We start from the raw sequence: 15,484 nt of genomic DNA, 5'->3' as shown, positions 1-15,484 counted from the left end.
CCCATGAGTCACTCGGTCACGCTGATAGCTCGGCCATCAAGGGTTTCATGCTGGATGTCACTGGTATCCTCCCACTGACTACCGGAATGCACAGAACAGCAACCGCACCATCAGCTCCTCCCAATCAGCTCTCGTTAGGTTGAGGGGACAGAGACGACTTTTGGGCACCACAGGAGCTAGGGTTTATTATCACCCTGCTAGTGATATTTTGATTTGATTTAGATACGTTTCCATTGACCATGGGAGGCACAGTGGCTCAGTAGTCAACTCTCCTGCTCCTCTGATGCTGCGTGACCTGCTGTGCTTTTTCCAGCTCCAGACTTTATCAACACTGACTTGCCAGCATCTGCAGGCCTTACTATCTCCAAGTCACTGAAAATGCTCACCTTTTCTTCTGCACTACTTAGTTGTGTAGTCCTCAGTCTTGTTTTTGGGAATCAGTTTAGCTCAGTTGGCTGGACAGTTGGTTCACAGAACAGTATGATACCAATAGTATGGGTTCAATTCCTATCACTGGTTTGAGGTTACCATGAAGGACTCTCCTTCTCAACCTTTCCCTCACCTGAGCTCTGGTGGCCCTCAGGTTAAATCACCACCAGTCGCTTCTCTCTAATGAGACTGCAGTCCCTATGGTTTGGTAAGACTATGGTGACGCACACAAGTCTTGTTTTTATTAAGTGCTTGGAAATACGTTACAATGGAATTTCAAACATATTATCTCCTAGTGCACTTTCCGATAAATTATGAGCATTTTAAAAAGAGCCTTCCACAAATTATAGGATTCCATCTGATTCATTACTCTGTGAAAGATTGCTGGGAGAAAGTGAGCACTGCAGATGCTGGAGATCCTCCAGAGTTGAAAAGCACAGCCGGTCAGGCAGCATCCGAGAAGCAGGAGAATCAACGTTTCAGGTATAAGCTCTTCAGCAATCTGTGTCATTAGTCTGTCAGAGATTGCTGGCCCACTTCCCTTCAGCAGCTCCTCAACAACCTTCCTCGATCATGGAACAAGCCCACATCAAAGTTGCATCATTTTTCTGCATTTGATTGTTTTTTTTTAATTAATCTGTTCAGATGTGTCATGATACACGCTTGGAGTAGGTGGGACTGAAGCACAGACGTTCCGGTTCAGAGCGAGGAATGCAGCTGCTGCACCACAAGATGTTACCAGCATTGGAGGGATTGAATTATAAACCTTATAGAGGTTTGTAAAATGGTCAGAAGTGTAGATAACTTAAATGGCAGGTGTCTTTTCACCAGGGTGGGGGAGTTCAAATCTAGGGGGCATATTTTCAAAGAGAGAGGAGAAAGATTTGAAAAAGATTTCAGGGGCAACTTCTTTACACAGAGAGTGGTTCATGTGTGGAATGAAGTTTCAAAGGAAGTGATGGATGTGGGTACATATAAAATGCTTAAGACATTTGGATATGTACATGAATAAGAAATGTTTGGAGGGATATGGGCTAAACGGAGGCAGGTGGGACTAGTTTAGTTTGGGATTATGGTCGGCACGGACTGGGTGGACCTAAGGGTCTATTTCCGTGCTCTATGACTCTGTGAGAGGCTGGATAGGCTGGGATGTTTTTCACAGGAACATAGAAGGTTGAGAGGTGACCTGATGGAGGTTTATAAAATCATGAGGGGCATGGATAAGATAACTAGCAAAGTTCTTTTCCCCAGGGTGGGGGTAGTGCAAAACGAGAGCCATAGGTTTAAGGTGAGAGGAGAAAGATTTAAAAGGGACCTGAAGGGGCAACGTTTTCACACAGAGGATGGTGCATATGTGGAATAAACATCCAGAGGATGTGGTAGAGGTGAGTACAGTTACAACATTGAAAAGACATTTGGACAGGTACATGAATTGGTAAGGTTTAGAGGGATATGGGCCAAACACAGACAAAATGGGCCTACTTTAGTTAGGGAAATCTGGCTGGCGTTGACGTGTTGAACTGAAGGGTTTGTTTCCATGCTACACGTTTCTAAGACTGAGCTCTTTACCTGCATTAGATACCAACACAAAGAATATCTCACGCCTGTGGTGAGTGCAAAAACATTCACGGCATGAAGTTGCTTTGGGGCAAGGCTGAAGTAGAAAGGTTGGAGGTCACGACAGAAAGTGTTAGCAGAAAGTTTTCAACAGAAACTTCAGGGAAATCAATTTTACCCCAGATTCAGTGAAAGGGATTAGGAGAAGCCCTGAATAAAATCAGGCTATTTGGTTCATCCAATCCACTCCTTATCCAACTGAGGTGCACTTTCTCCTCTCCAGCCATGTAATCTCCCACAGCTAATGTTCACTTTTCCCCCTTTTCTCCCACTATTTCATCTTCAAAGTTCTATACAAATGCTGTCCAAACGTCAAAAGTTGTCAGGAAGGTTGTGGGAATACAGCAGACTCAGGATTGCCCTGATGGTGCTGTCCTGGAGCTGGGATCTCCGTTATAATGGTGTGCCATTGGCATGCTCCAGCGCCTTGCTAAGACACGCCACCTTCTCCTCCAGGGCTTGAGTTTGAGTTGCCTGCCGTTCACACATGGTGCTCGCCTGTGACTCCAGCTTCCTCAGCTGGCTCTCATACTTCCTCTTGGCGTTTCTGTAGGCTGTCGACATGTTGCTGCATCACAGAAACGAGAGCTTTCATCAGATTGTTACTAATCCAATCATCGATTTTAGCAACCTCACTAAATGCTGTGTAAAACCTGCAGAAAGTCGATCCAGAAAGTGAATGGGAAGTCGGCCTTTATTCTGAGGGGATTGGAATGTAAAACAATGGAAGTTATAAGATTGGATACATCTCTGGGTCTGACCGCATCCCGAGTAACTGGCTGCAGTTTTAGGTCCCATTCCTCAGGACTGGGGGCAGATCCTGACCTTGGTGGGGGGGACCACTTAGGTTCCTCAGAATGGTCCTGGGGTTAAAAGGGTTAAATTGAGAATAGGTTTTTTGGACTGACTTTGAATCATCTTGGATTAGGCCACACTCAGAGTATTGTGTTCAATTCTGCTCACCATATTACGGGAAGGATGTGGAGGCTTTGGAGAAGGGGCAGAAGTGGTTGGTAATGAGCTGTAAGGAGAGGCTCGAAAAACTCGGGGGTTGTTTTCTCTGGAGCGGTGGAGACTGAGGGGAGACTTGATAGAAGTCTATAAAACTATGAGATGCACAGATAGGGTTGAGGGTCAGAATCTTTTTCCCAGAGTTGAAATACAAGGAGGCATGCATTTAAGGTGAAAGGGGGAATGTTTAAAGGAAATGTGAGGGGCAAGACCTTTTACATCAAGAGTGTGACAAACACGCTGCTAGGGTCGGGGATGGAGGTAGATACGATAGGGGCATTTAAGAAACTTTTCGATAAGCACATGAATATACAAGGGGAGGATATGGACCAAGGGCAGGCAGAAGGGATTAGTTTAATTTGGCAGCATGTTCAGCACAACATGATGGGCCAAAGGGCCTATTCCTGTGCTGTACTGTTCGATGTTCTATGCTTTCCCACCTATTTTTATATCATATGCAAAATCGGCTATAGTACATCCACTTTCCCTCATCCAGGTCATTAATATAGATTGTAAATAATTCTGGCCCTAGCACACTGATCCCTGTGGCACTGCACTCATTATGGATTGCCATCCTGAAAATATTCCCCTCTCCCAACCCTCGGTCTTCTATCATTCAGCCAATTCTCTAGCCGTGCCAGTTTGTTATCCCCAATACCGTGGGCTCTTCTCTGATTCAGCAACTTTATGTGCAATGCTTCATCAAACACTTTTTGGAAATCCAAATATATTACATCCACAGCTCTTTCCTGTGTGTTACCTCCTCAAAGAATTTGTCACGCAAGATTTCCCCTTCATGAAGCCATGCTGACTCTGCTTGACCATATCACATATTTGTAAAGGCTCTACTGCTACATCCTTTATAATGGACCCTCTCACATTCCCTGTGACAGATATTAAACTAACTGGTCTATTGTTGCCTTTCCTTCTGCCTCCCTTTTTGAGTAAAGGTGTTACATTGGATGCTTCCCAATTCTTGGGACTATTCCAGAATCTAAGAATTCCCAAAATATTACTACCAGTGCATCCAATATCTCTATTACTACTTGCTTTAACATCCTAGGATGCATCCCATCAGGCCCAGAGGACTTATCAACCTTCAAACTCATTAGTATTCCTCCTACCTTTTCTCTATTGATAATTGTTGTATTTATTTCCCATTCCCCTTTGTCCCCAGATTGTTTAGTATTTGTAGAAAGCTACTCATTCTGTCTCCTGTGAAGACAGATGCAAAGTATTTACTCAACCTCTCTGCCACTTCCTTATTTCCCGTTATTATTTTCTCTATGGAACCAATGTTCAATTTGGCTTCTCCCTCACTTTTCATAAATTAAAAAAAAACTCTTATGATCTATTTTTATTTTACTTGCTTATTTACCCTCAAGGTTTGTTTCCTCCCTCTTTGTTTATTATTGGCTATCTTTTGTGGCTGTTAAAACTTACCCAATCCCTTGATTTACCTCTGACCTTTGCCATACTGTATGTTATTGCCTTTAAATTTGATATTATCCATAATTTCCTTGCTTAACCATGGTTGGTTTATCCCCTATATAGAATCCTTCCTCACTGGGATATATCCTTGTTGTGAGACGTGAACTCGTTTCTTAAACATTTGCCATTTATCTTCAACCATATTTTATGCTAAACTGCTTTCCCAGTCCACTCCAGCCAGCCCCTCCCCTGTCCCTATGTAATCACTCTTATTTAAGTTTAGTATAGTTATTTCTGACCCAGATCTCTCACTCTCAAACTGCTAAATTCTATCATGTTATGATCACTGTTCCCTAGGAGATCTTTTACTCTGAGATTATTTATTATTTAATATGCTTCACTACACATTACCAGCACAAAATAACCTGATCCACGGATCCACAACATTTTGTTCTTGCAAACTATTCCAAGTTCTTCCTCATGGAAATCTCTACTAATTTGGTTTTCCCAGAACACATTAAGATGAAGGTCTTCAATGATTAACATCTTTCCAACATGCCCTAATTATCTCCTGATTATTCTCTGTCCTACTGTGTAGCTATTATGAAGGGGCCTAGGGACTATACCCACCTGTAACTTCATTCCCTTTGTTATTTCTTATTTACACTGATAAGGATTTTACATCTTCCAGTCGAAGGTCATTTTTTGCTGTTGTATTTATTCCATGTTGTACTAACAAAGCTATCCCACCAACATTTCCTTCCTGCCTGTTCTTATGAAAAGTCACCCACCCTGAATATTTACTTCCAGCTTTAATTTCCTGTAACCATGTCTCCATAATGGCAACAAGATCCTACTCACTACCCTCTCTATTTGTGCCATTATTCCACATACTTTGATTTGGATATTATGTGCATTTAAGTAAAGAGTCATTAATTTATCCTTTTTATCACCTTCCCCTTTCCCCGACTCCATTCGCTGCTTTTTTAAAATCTTTATACACCCTGTCCCTTCCTTCCCAAATGAGGTATCAGTACAACAATAGTTACCCTGTAATACCAGTGGGTCCCTTTGTTGTGTAATTGTACACATTTCCCCGCCCATGGTTCCATACAGTTTAAATCATCCTCTACTCCAGCTCCTCGTCTTATTGAGCTCAACAGAAGAACATTCACCATTCCCCGCTCAGGTCCTGGGATCCTCCTCACCAAAATACCCACAGCCGGAGCGCTGTCACACACCAGTCCATTTAAACCTCAATGGCCCTGTTTTCACGCATACCTGTATGTTTTCCTCAGCTCACTGGCTAGTTCCTCAGACTGAACCTTCTGTGTATGATTGCTTCTTAGCAGCTTCTCCAGTGATGTCACCAGCACCTCAGCCCGTTCCCTCAGTTGATTTTGTCTGTGAGGCAAGTCACATCAATTTGAATCCTTTCACAAACAACAGGTTCGATTACAACATTGGAACTTGGTGAATGGGTTTCTTAAACACCTTTGAGAAAGGTTACTGTATCCCAACACTGTCCCATCAAACACTCCCAGAAGAGGTACTGCACAGTTAGATGCAGAGTAAGGCTCCCCATCAAAGCAGCATCTTTGATACTAATCTTCACTCCACATGATACCAAGAAATGGCTTGAGGCACCTCTGGATACTGCAAAGGCCGTGGGCCCTGACAACGTTCTAGCAGTAGTGCTAAAGACTCAATGTTTCAAAATTAGCAATGTCCTTATCCATTCGTGATTTCTCTGATACTGTAGCAGTCCATTTCTAAATGCAGCAAGACCCACACAACATCTGGATACATGGTGATAAGTGGCAAGTAGCATTTATGCTCATCAAGTGCAGGCAATGATGTCTACAATAAGAGAGCAACTAACCACTATCCTTTGACACTCAATGGTGTTACCATCACTGAATCCCACATTACTGACATCTTGGGGGTTACCATTGACCAGAAACTGAACTGAAGTTAGACAGCACCTTCCAAACCCATAACCTCTACTATCTACAAAGAAAAGGGCAGCAGATACATGGGAACACCACCCCCTGCAAGTTCCCCTCCGAGCCACTCACCATCATGACTTGGGGATATATCCTTGTTCCTTCAATGTTCCTTCTCTGGGTAAAAATCCTGAAATTCTCTCTCTAGGGGCATTGTGGGTCTACCAACAGCACACGGGCTGCAGCGATTCAAGTAGGCAGCTCACCCCACCTGCTCAAGGGGCAACTAGGGACAGGCAATAAGTGCTGGGCCCAGTCAGCAACATCCATGTAATTCATAATGAATTTAGGAAAAAAGCATATTCCAGAGGCTCTCTGCTTCCTTGGAAATGAAATACCAACATTCCCCCTAAGATTCCACACTGATTGACATGAAGACACGTTGATTTTGCTTCTGGAAGTCTGTGCAACAGCAAATATTTGTGAGAATGTAGGATCCTACCCACCATTCAGTCTGTTGTTTAAACTCCTGCCTCCCATTCCTCCTGGTCTGTCCCACTGGCATAATTTATCAATAGACACACTTTTTAATGAGTTTATAAAGTCCTGTGCAGTCACATTTTGAGTATATTGTGTACTTACCGAGTGGAAGCAGCAGTGAGCTCTGACTCCAGTTGGTCACTGGCCATTGTAAGCACATCTGGTTCTGGTGCAGTTTCCTATAAATGGAGCAGAGTCAATTAGCTCTGATTTATTTCTGTCAGTTTCTCTCTCCCCCTGCCCCTTGGGGTATGATCTCTTGTTGATATCCACTGGACCTCCAATCCCGGCAGTTTGTCAAAGTGACCGGATTTTGTCTGTAAGCCCACAAGTGGCAGGATCTCTCCAAAGAAGCATCAAAACCTCAGACTGAAACCCTGACACATTGCAGAAGGTGGTGACTGGACAGTGGTCAGGAGCAGGAATACTGCCTTCCTATTAATAAGATGCCGGTGCACTGACGGGTAACTCTGCTCTTGGACATACCTCCTTGCAGCAGACTGTGGTAGGTTGCTGCTGTAGACAGCCATCTCTCTCCGCTTGCCAATGTGCAAGGAGTAGGATTGCAGCCTCCTCCTGGGACTCCTGTAATCGCAGCCTCTGCTCCAGGTCCCTCTTCTCCCTCTTAATCCAGCCCAGCTGACCCTTCAGCCACGCCATCTCATCCTGAAGAGCCATCAGACAGGAACAGAACAACAGACTGTCAATGTATGATTAGCTGTTTCATAACAAGTTAAACTCCATTCCCCTAACCTATCCATGTCCATTTGTAAATTTCTGATTTCTTACTTTCTCACCTATTTCAGTGTCACCTAGAGGATGGGAGAGAGACTAGAGACGCTGGGATTGTTCTCTTTAGAGAAGAAAATATTGAGACATTTAATAGAGACATTTTGCACATTGGTCAAAATTCTCAAGGGAAATCTGATGGAGTAAATAAGGGGAAATTGTTTATTGTGGCCTCTTGGGGAGGGTTGTGACCAGAGGGACACAGATAGAGAACAATCAGAAAAAAAGAATCAGAGGCAGCGATGAAGACAAGTTCTTCCTCCTCAGTGTGATCAGGAATATGCTGCCTGAAAGGATTCAGTAATACTTTTCAAAATAAGAGTAGACAATGCAAAGCTATGGGGAAAGAGCGGGTGAGTGGGAACCAGCACAAGGGCTGAATAGCTTCCTGTTGTAAGAGTCTACAGTTGGGTGGCACAGTGGTTAGCACTGCTGCCTCACAGCGCCACGGACACAGGTTCAATTCCCGCTTCGGGCAACTGTCTGTGCGGAGTTTGTACATTCTCCCCGTGTCTGTGTGGGTTTCCTCCGGATGCTCTGGTTTCCTCCCACAGGCTAAAGATGTGCAGGTCAGGTGAGTTGGTTATGCTAAACTGCCCATAGTGCTAGTGCACTAGTCAGGGTGAATGTAGGGGAATGGGTCTGGGTGGGTTGCTCTTCGGAGGGTCGGTGTGGACTTGTTGGGCCGAAGTGTCTGTTTCCACACTGTAGGGAATCTAATCTAATTCAATAGGTTTGGGAGAAGGCTATTGAGCCCCTTTAGCCAGTTCGGACACTCAGATCAAGGATGGCTGATCTGGAAATTAATTCCCTCACCTGCTTTGGTTGCCTAACCCTTACTGCCCAACAAGAGTCTCCCCAGGGGTTCTCACCCTGACAGTCAGGAGTTCCTGCAGCACTTCCTTCTTCTCCATCTTATGTTGACGGACTGTTCTGGGCGACTGTGCACTGATCCCAGGGACAAGCAGACCCTGTACTGCTGCTCCAGACTCCCAGCTTTGGGACATTCCTTCGCCGTATCGCTTCAGGTAGGCTGGTATGTCACCCACTTCCAGAACAGTTTGCATTACTGCAGCGTGGCTGCCTCTGAGCCTCACAATGTCTCCTCTGAAATGATTTGTGCTGTTGTCCCCTTCCGGCTCCCCTGCGAGGCTGAAAGACCCACAGGTTAGAGCATGAGAATGAGGGGCTGGAGTCTTCAAATCCTCTCCACCTTTAAACAGGACGATGGAGGTTCAGCTTTCTTCCTGCACTAACCCCATTTCCCTGAATTCCACTGGACTTCAGAAACCTATTGATGTCTGTCTCAAACATACTCAATGCCACAGCCTCTATCCTCTCCTGGGACAGAGAATTCCTAAGGTTCTCAACTCTGAGGGAAGAACATTCTTCTCAACTCAGTCAGAAATGACACATATTTTGATTCCGAATTGCTGTCGATTCCCACATGGGGGAAGACCCTTTCAGATCTACCCTGATCATCTCTCATTTTTCTCAACTCTGGGAATAATGGGCCCAGTCTGCTTGATCTGTCCCCAGAGGATAATTCGCTCAACCTAGGAGTTAGCCCTAGTGACCTTAGGACAATTATTACTTCCTGTCAGATCAGGAAATCTCCCCCCAAAATGCTGCTGAAGCCAGGAATGAGTGGGAAATTTCAAATCTGTGATTTTTGTATTTGTTGTTAAGAGAAAGATTTTTTTCTTTATTCATTCACAGGATGAGGGCGTTGCTGTCTAGGCCAGCATTTATTGCCCATCCCTACTGGCCCAGAGGGCATTTGAAAGTTAACCACATTGTTGTGGGTCTGGAGTCATATGTAGGCCAGACCAGGTAAAGTTAGCAGTTTCCTTCCTTAAATGACATTAGAGAACCAGATGGGTTTTTCCAACAATCAACAATGGATTCATGGTCATCATTAGACTCTTAATTCCAGATTTTTATTGAATTCAAATTCCACCATCTGCCGTGGTGAGATTCGAACCCAGGTCCCCAAAACATTACCTGGATCTCAGGATTAACATTCCAGTGATGGCCCCTTGGCCATCAACTCCCCATTTACCATGTAAACTGTTGAGACACCTCATATTTAAGCTCACCTGCGCTGTGTGTATTCAGTTGGACCCTGGTGATGATGATCAGTGTTTGGTAAATCAATACTGTGAACATCCTCAGCTGCTTCCCCTGCACCTTCCCCCAGCAATCCTTCCATATCCTTCCTGCCAAATCGCCCACCTCTGTCCACACACCGGTTTGCTGAAGACAAGGTTGGAGAAGCAATTAGTCACGACTGACCTTCCAGAACCATCCATGACCCACACTCAGTAAGTTACTTTTATCTGATAGACAACAAAAGCAGAAATTGCTGGAAAAACGTAGTAGACTAGATTAGATTAGATTATCTTGTAGCATCTGTTGAGAGAGAAACAGAGTCAATGCTCCAGGTCTAATTACCCTTCTTAACTGCTTGTAGCTGGGAAAAGGTTGGTATATTTGCTGAAGATGGGGCTGGGGGGAGTGTGTGCGGGGGGGCGGAGTAAATGGTTGGTGCAGAGGGAGCCCAGTCTGACTGAAAAACACTGGGGCAGATTAAGGAATGGGTAAAGGTAGTGGGGAAATGAATAGCTGCTAATGGGGACCAATGCCTGCCATTTCAACACACCACCCTGTTCCCTGGCCAACATCTCTATCTCTGGCTTGCTGCAGTGCTGCAGGGAAAGTCAGCGCAAGCTGGAAGACCAGCACCTCATTTCCCACTTGGGAACCCTGCAGTTTTCAGGACTCAACATTGAGTTCAGTAATTTCCAGTCCTGTGCACCTTCTCCTGTTTCCTCGCCCAAGAACCCCACACCCCAGGCCTTATGATCACATGGGATACTATCACACACAGGGCAAAAGTGGGTACTACAGATGCTGGAGATCAGAGTCAAGATTAGAGGAGTGCTGGAAAAGCACAGCAGGTCAGGCAGCATCTGAGGAGCAGGAGCCCTTCATTACTACCACACACAACCTATTGTCAGCCTCTAATGGTCCCCATTAGCAGTTATTCATGGTCCTGGGCTGACCTTCGGTAATTCCTTTGTCTGCTCAGCTGTTTTTCTCTCTTTCTGGGCTCCAACTCCACTAGTCTGCAGCTCCACCATTTTACTCAGTTCCACTTACGTTTCTGGTGATTATGATTTTCTTGAGCTCCTCCCTCCTTTCCATTTTGTGATTTATTGCTGCTTCTAGCAAGTTACTTGCACCATTTATAGTGAGGCCCTGCTGAAAAGTATCCATCAGATATATTGGCTCTTTCCTTATTTCGATTGTTAATTCTCCAGCTTCGCTTTCAATATGCTCTGTGTTCGCTCTGTTGATGCTTCTTCGAGAAACACTTATTGCCTGTTTTATATTTCTGTCTTGCTTTCCCTCATACTCCAATTATTCCCTTTTTATTAATTTTCTTAGTCACTCAGCCAATCTTCTGACCTACCATTGATCTCTGCACAATTATATAATTGCCCTTTTAGTTCGATACTATCTTTGGCATTTCTTGTTAATTGTGAATTGTGAGTCTGTCCTTTGGAATATTTTTCACTCATTGGACTGTACCTATTCTGTGTACAGTATTCTGAAATATCCCATTGGTAGGTATCAGAATGAATCAGGGACTAAGGGGGAGTGAGTGCACGTTCTCAGAGTCCTGCTGGAGGGGAGTGCGCAGACCAGATTTACAAAGATGGCTCAGGAATGAGAAAGTTCAGTGAGGAGGATGGATTGGGGAGGTTGGGACTGTTCTCCTCACTGAGGGGGGATCTGATAGAGGTTTTCAAAATCATTAATGAACAGGGTAGTGTGGATAGGGAGAAACCATTCCCGCTTGTAAAAGGGACATGAAGAAAGGGGTACAGGTGTTTCACAAAAGAAGGAAATACGAGGTGAGAACAGAACTTTTCCAGACAGATCTAAAAGTTGAAGTTCTAAATTGGAGAAAGGCCAATTTTGATGGTATTAGGCAAGAACAGGGATGGCTGGAAAATGGGAAGCCTTCAGAAATGAGATAACGCGAGTCCAGAGAAAATATATTCCTGTCAGTGTGAAAGGGAATGCTGGTAGGTATATGGAATGCTGGATGACTCAAAAAATTGAGGTTTTGGTTAAGAAAAAGAAGGAAGCATATGTAGGGAAAGACAGGATAGATTGAGTGAATACTTAGAAGGGTATAAAGGAAGTAGGAGTATACTTAAGAGGGAAATCAGGAGGGCAAAACGGGGACATGAGACAGCGTTGGCTAATAGATTTAAGGAGAATTCAAAGGGTTTTTACAAATACATTAAAGACAAAAGGGTAACTAGGGAGAGAATAGGGCCCCTCAAAGATCAGCAAGGCGCAGAAAATGGGGGAGCCGCAGAAAATGGGGGGGATACTAAATGACTATTTTGCATCAGTATTTACTGTGGAAAAGCACATGGAAGATATAGACTGTAGGGAAATAGATGGTGACATCTTGAAAAATGTCCATATTATAGAGGAGGAAGTGCTAGATGTCTTGAAATGCATAAAAGTGGATAAATCCCCAGGACCTGATCAGGTGTACCCGAGAGCTCTGTGGGAAGCTAGGGAAGTGATTGCTGGGCCTCTTACTGAGATATTTGTATAGTCACAGGTGAGATGCCGGAAGACTGGAGGTTGGCTGACATGGTGCCACTGTTTAAGAAGGATGGTAAGGACAAGCCAGGGAACTATAGGGCAAGTTGTTGGAGGGAATCATGAGGGACAGAACGTACATGTATTTGGAAAGGCAAGGACTGATTAGGGATAGTCAACATGGCTTTGTGCATGGGAAATCATGTCTCACAAACTTGATTGAGATTTTTGAAGAAGTAACAAAGAGGGTGGATGAGGGCAGAGTGGTAGATGTGATCTATATGGACTTCAGTAAGGCATTCGACAAGGTTCCCCATGGGAGACTGATTAGCAAGGTTAGATCTCATGGAATACAGGGAGAACTGGCCTTTTGGATACAGAACTCAAAGGTAGAAGACAGAGGGTGGTGGTGGAGGGTTGTTTTGCAGACTGGAGGCCTGTGACCAGTGGAGTGCCACAAGGATCGGTGCTGGGCCCTCTACTTTTTGTCATTTACATAAATGATTTGGATGCGAGCATAAGAGGTAGAGTTAATAAGTTTGCAGATGACACCAAAATTGGAGGTGTAGTGGACAGCGAAGAAGGTTACCTCAGATTACAACAGGATCTTGACCAGATGGGCCAATGGGCTGGGAAGTGGCAGATGGAGTTTAATTCAGATATTTGCAAGGTGTTGCATTTTGGGAAAGCAAATCTTGGCAGGACTTATACACTTAATGGTAAGGTCCTAGGGAGTGTTGCTGAACAAAGAGATCTTGAGGTGCAGGTTCATAGCTCCTTGAAAGTTGAGTCGTAGGTAGATAGGATAGTGAAGAAGGTGTTTGGTATGCTTTCCTTTATTGGTCAGACTATTGAATACAGGAGTTGGGATGTCATGTTGCAGCTGTACAGGACATTGGTTAGGCCACTGTTGGAATATTGCATGCAATTCTGGTCTCCTTCCTGTCGGAAAGATGTTGTGAAACTTCAGTTCAGAAAGGATTTACAAGGATTTTGCCAGGGTTGGAGGATTTGAGCTATAGGGAGAGGCTGAACAGGCTGGGGCTGTTTTCCCTGGAGTGTCGGAGGCTGAGGGGTGACCTTATAGAGGTTTATAAAATCATGAGGGGCATGGATAGGATAAATAGACAAAGTCTTTTCCCTGGGGTGAGGAAGTCCAGAACTAGAGGGCATAGGTTTAGGATGAGAGGGGAAAGATATAAAAGAGACCTAAGGGGCAACATTTTCACACAGAGGGTGGTACGTGTATGGAATGAGCTGCCAGAAGACGTGGTGGAGGCTGGTACAATTGCAACATTTAAAAGGCATCTGGATGGGTATATGAATAGGAAGGGTTTGGAGGGATATGGGCTGGGTACTGGCATGTGGAGCTAGATTGAGTTCAGATATCTGGTCGGCGTGGACAAATTGGGCCAAAGGATCTGCTTCTGTGCTGTACATCTCTATGACTCTGAGTCAGGGGCTAGAAGGCACTACCTAGAAATGTGGTGGAGGTGGCTTCAACTGATCCATTTACGTAGAAACAATGTACAAGAAGATAGAGTGAAGGCAGCAGAATGGCACTAAGTCATGATGCTCATTGGCAGAGGTAATGGGCTGAATGGCCTTGTACAGCACCATGGCACACTGTCATTCAATGGTGTGAAGGAGGAGGGACATCCCGTATCCACAAATGGAAAGAATTCCATGCACAGCCCACCCCCACCCCACCACACCTTGTGTCCCTCCATACCACCAACGGTGTCCCTGTCGTTATCCCCTCCTCCCATTCGTCCAGCAGGTTCAATGTTCATGCAGAGGGGAGCTATCTGAGGGGAGTGCACTAAGTTCACAGGATTTCTCATCGACATTGCTTACCCTGTGCCTCAGAGATCTCTGTCTCCATGGAGCTCCCTTTAGTTTGAACTTCTGCCAGAAGCAGACCATAGACATCAACACACTCCTCACTGGAAAACAAAGATTCAAACATTCATTCTGGAAGACTAATATGGAAAGGAAGTTATGTTAAAGTTCTGTCAGACCATTTGTGGTCTCAGTTTTTCAAAAACAGCCTCAGAGAGGCAGCTGAACATACACAAAATGTTTACAAGGGTGGGTCTGGAATTGGGAGGGTCATAAGTATCAGGAGTGACCAGACGAGAACATGTTTCACTGAAACAAAGAGATTACCAAATTGAGGTTTTTAAGGGTTTAAGAGGATGGTGCAGGTCGCCAGCACAAGGGTCATGGATCAAGGAGAAATCCAAAGAATTTAGGAGGTGATTGGTTACTTACAGAGTAATGAGAATGTGGAACTCTCCACAAAGGAGATTGATTGAAGTGAATAGTGTTGATTCATTTAAGGAGAACCTGGCAAAATGCAAATCCAACATTGTGGCACTGATCCTCCGACAGTGTGGCACACCGTCAGTACTGACCCTCCGACAGTGCAGCACTCCCTCAGCACTGACTGTCCGACAGTGCCATACTCCCTCAGTACTGACTCTCCGACAGTGCGGCGCTCCCTCAGTACTGACCCTCCGACAGTGCAGTGCTCCCTCAGCACTGACCCTCTGACAGTGCAGCGCTCCCTCAGCACTGACCCTCTGACAGTGCGGCACTCCCTCTGCACTGACCTGTCCTATAACCTGAGCTGTACTGTAAGCCTACCTGTACTGTAGAGCCAAGCACAGTGCAGTGTCATTGGATTCGAGTCTCCCCAGTAACATACTGAGCCGCTCGCAGTCTCCCTTGCATTCCTTCAGGACCCTGGAAAGCTGCTCATTGCGGCTCTTCCACTCATCGATGCAGCTGCAAAACGAAAAGCAAGTGTCGTGATAGAAAGAGAACTTAGCTCACTTCACACACCATCCTGAGTCACGCGTATGTCAGCCTTCTTCCAACATCACAGGGTGAAATACTGGAATTGTACCTCTCAGCAGCATCTTCAGCACAACCTGCAGCAATTTAAATGTGTGACAGAGCCCCATGGAATAGACCTCTTACTAAAATTCAAGTTCATGATGTTAAAAGGGCTCAGTTTAAGATGCATATTCGAGGGGCTGAATGGCCTACACCTGTTTCCAGAATAAGCCATGGGACAGAAAGCAAAG

At 44.9% G+C, this 15,484-nt stretch overlaps 1 protein-coding gene across 1 annotated transcript; it reads right to left on the bottom strand.

Moving 5' to 3' along the window:
• Positions 1-1,827: 1,827 nt before the first annotated feature.
• Positions 1,828-15,460, bottom strand: LOC122546932 (colorectal mutant cancer protein-like). Its single transcript, XM_043685541.1, has 8 exons — positions 15,042-15,460; positions 14,250-14,338; positions 9,863-10,019; positions 8,636-8,915; positions 7,461-7,640; positions 7,077-7,153; positions 5,770-5,892; positions 1,828-2,614 (listed from the first exon to the last, which is right to left on the bottom strand). The coding sequence occupies exons 1-8, from the start codon at positions 15,098-15,100 to the stop codon at positions 2,440-2,442; spliced, it is 1,140 nt and encodes a 379-aa protein (XP_043541476.1). The 5' UTR covers positions 15,101-15,460; the 3' UTR covers positions 1,828-2,439.
• Between the last annotated feature and the right edge of the window lie 24 nt (positions 15,461-15,484).

This window comes from Chiloscyllium plagiosum, unplaced genomic scaffold (assembly GCF_004010195.1).
Source record: "Chiloscyllium plagiosum isolate BGI_BamShark_2017 unplaced genomic scaffold, ASM401019v2 scaf_4548, whole genome shotgun sequence".
NCBI classification, from domain to species: Eukaryota; Metazoa; Chordata; class Chondrichthyes; order Orectolobiformes; family Hemiscylliidae; genus Chiloscyllium; species Chiloscyllium plagiosum.
The sequence above is the reverse complement of the archived record's forward strand: the minus strand, read 5'-3'. Positions and strand labels throughout refer to the sequence as shown.

Coding starts and splice junctions, on each gene's coding strand:
- LOC122546932 (XM_043685541.1), bottom strand. CDS start 15,100: ATGTTACTGGGGAGACTCGAATCCAATGACACTGCACTGTGCTTGGCT. Junction 10,020..14,249: donor AGAGATCTCTGAGGCACAGG/GTAAGCAATGTC, acceptor CCTTGTCTTCAG/CAAACCGGTGTGTGGACAGA. Junction 2,615..5,769: donor GAGCTGAGGAAAACATACAG/GTATGCGTGAAA, acceptor TCTGTGATGCAG/CAACATGTCGACAGCCTACA.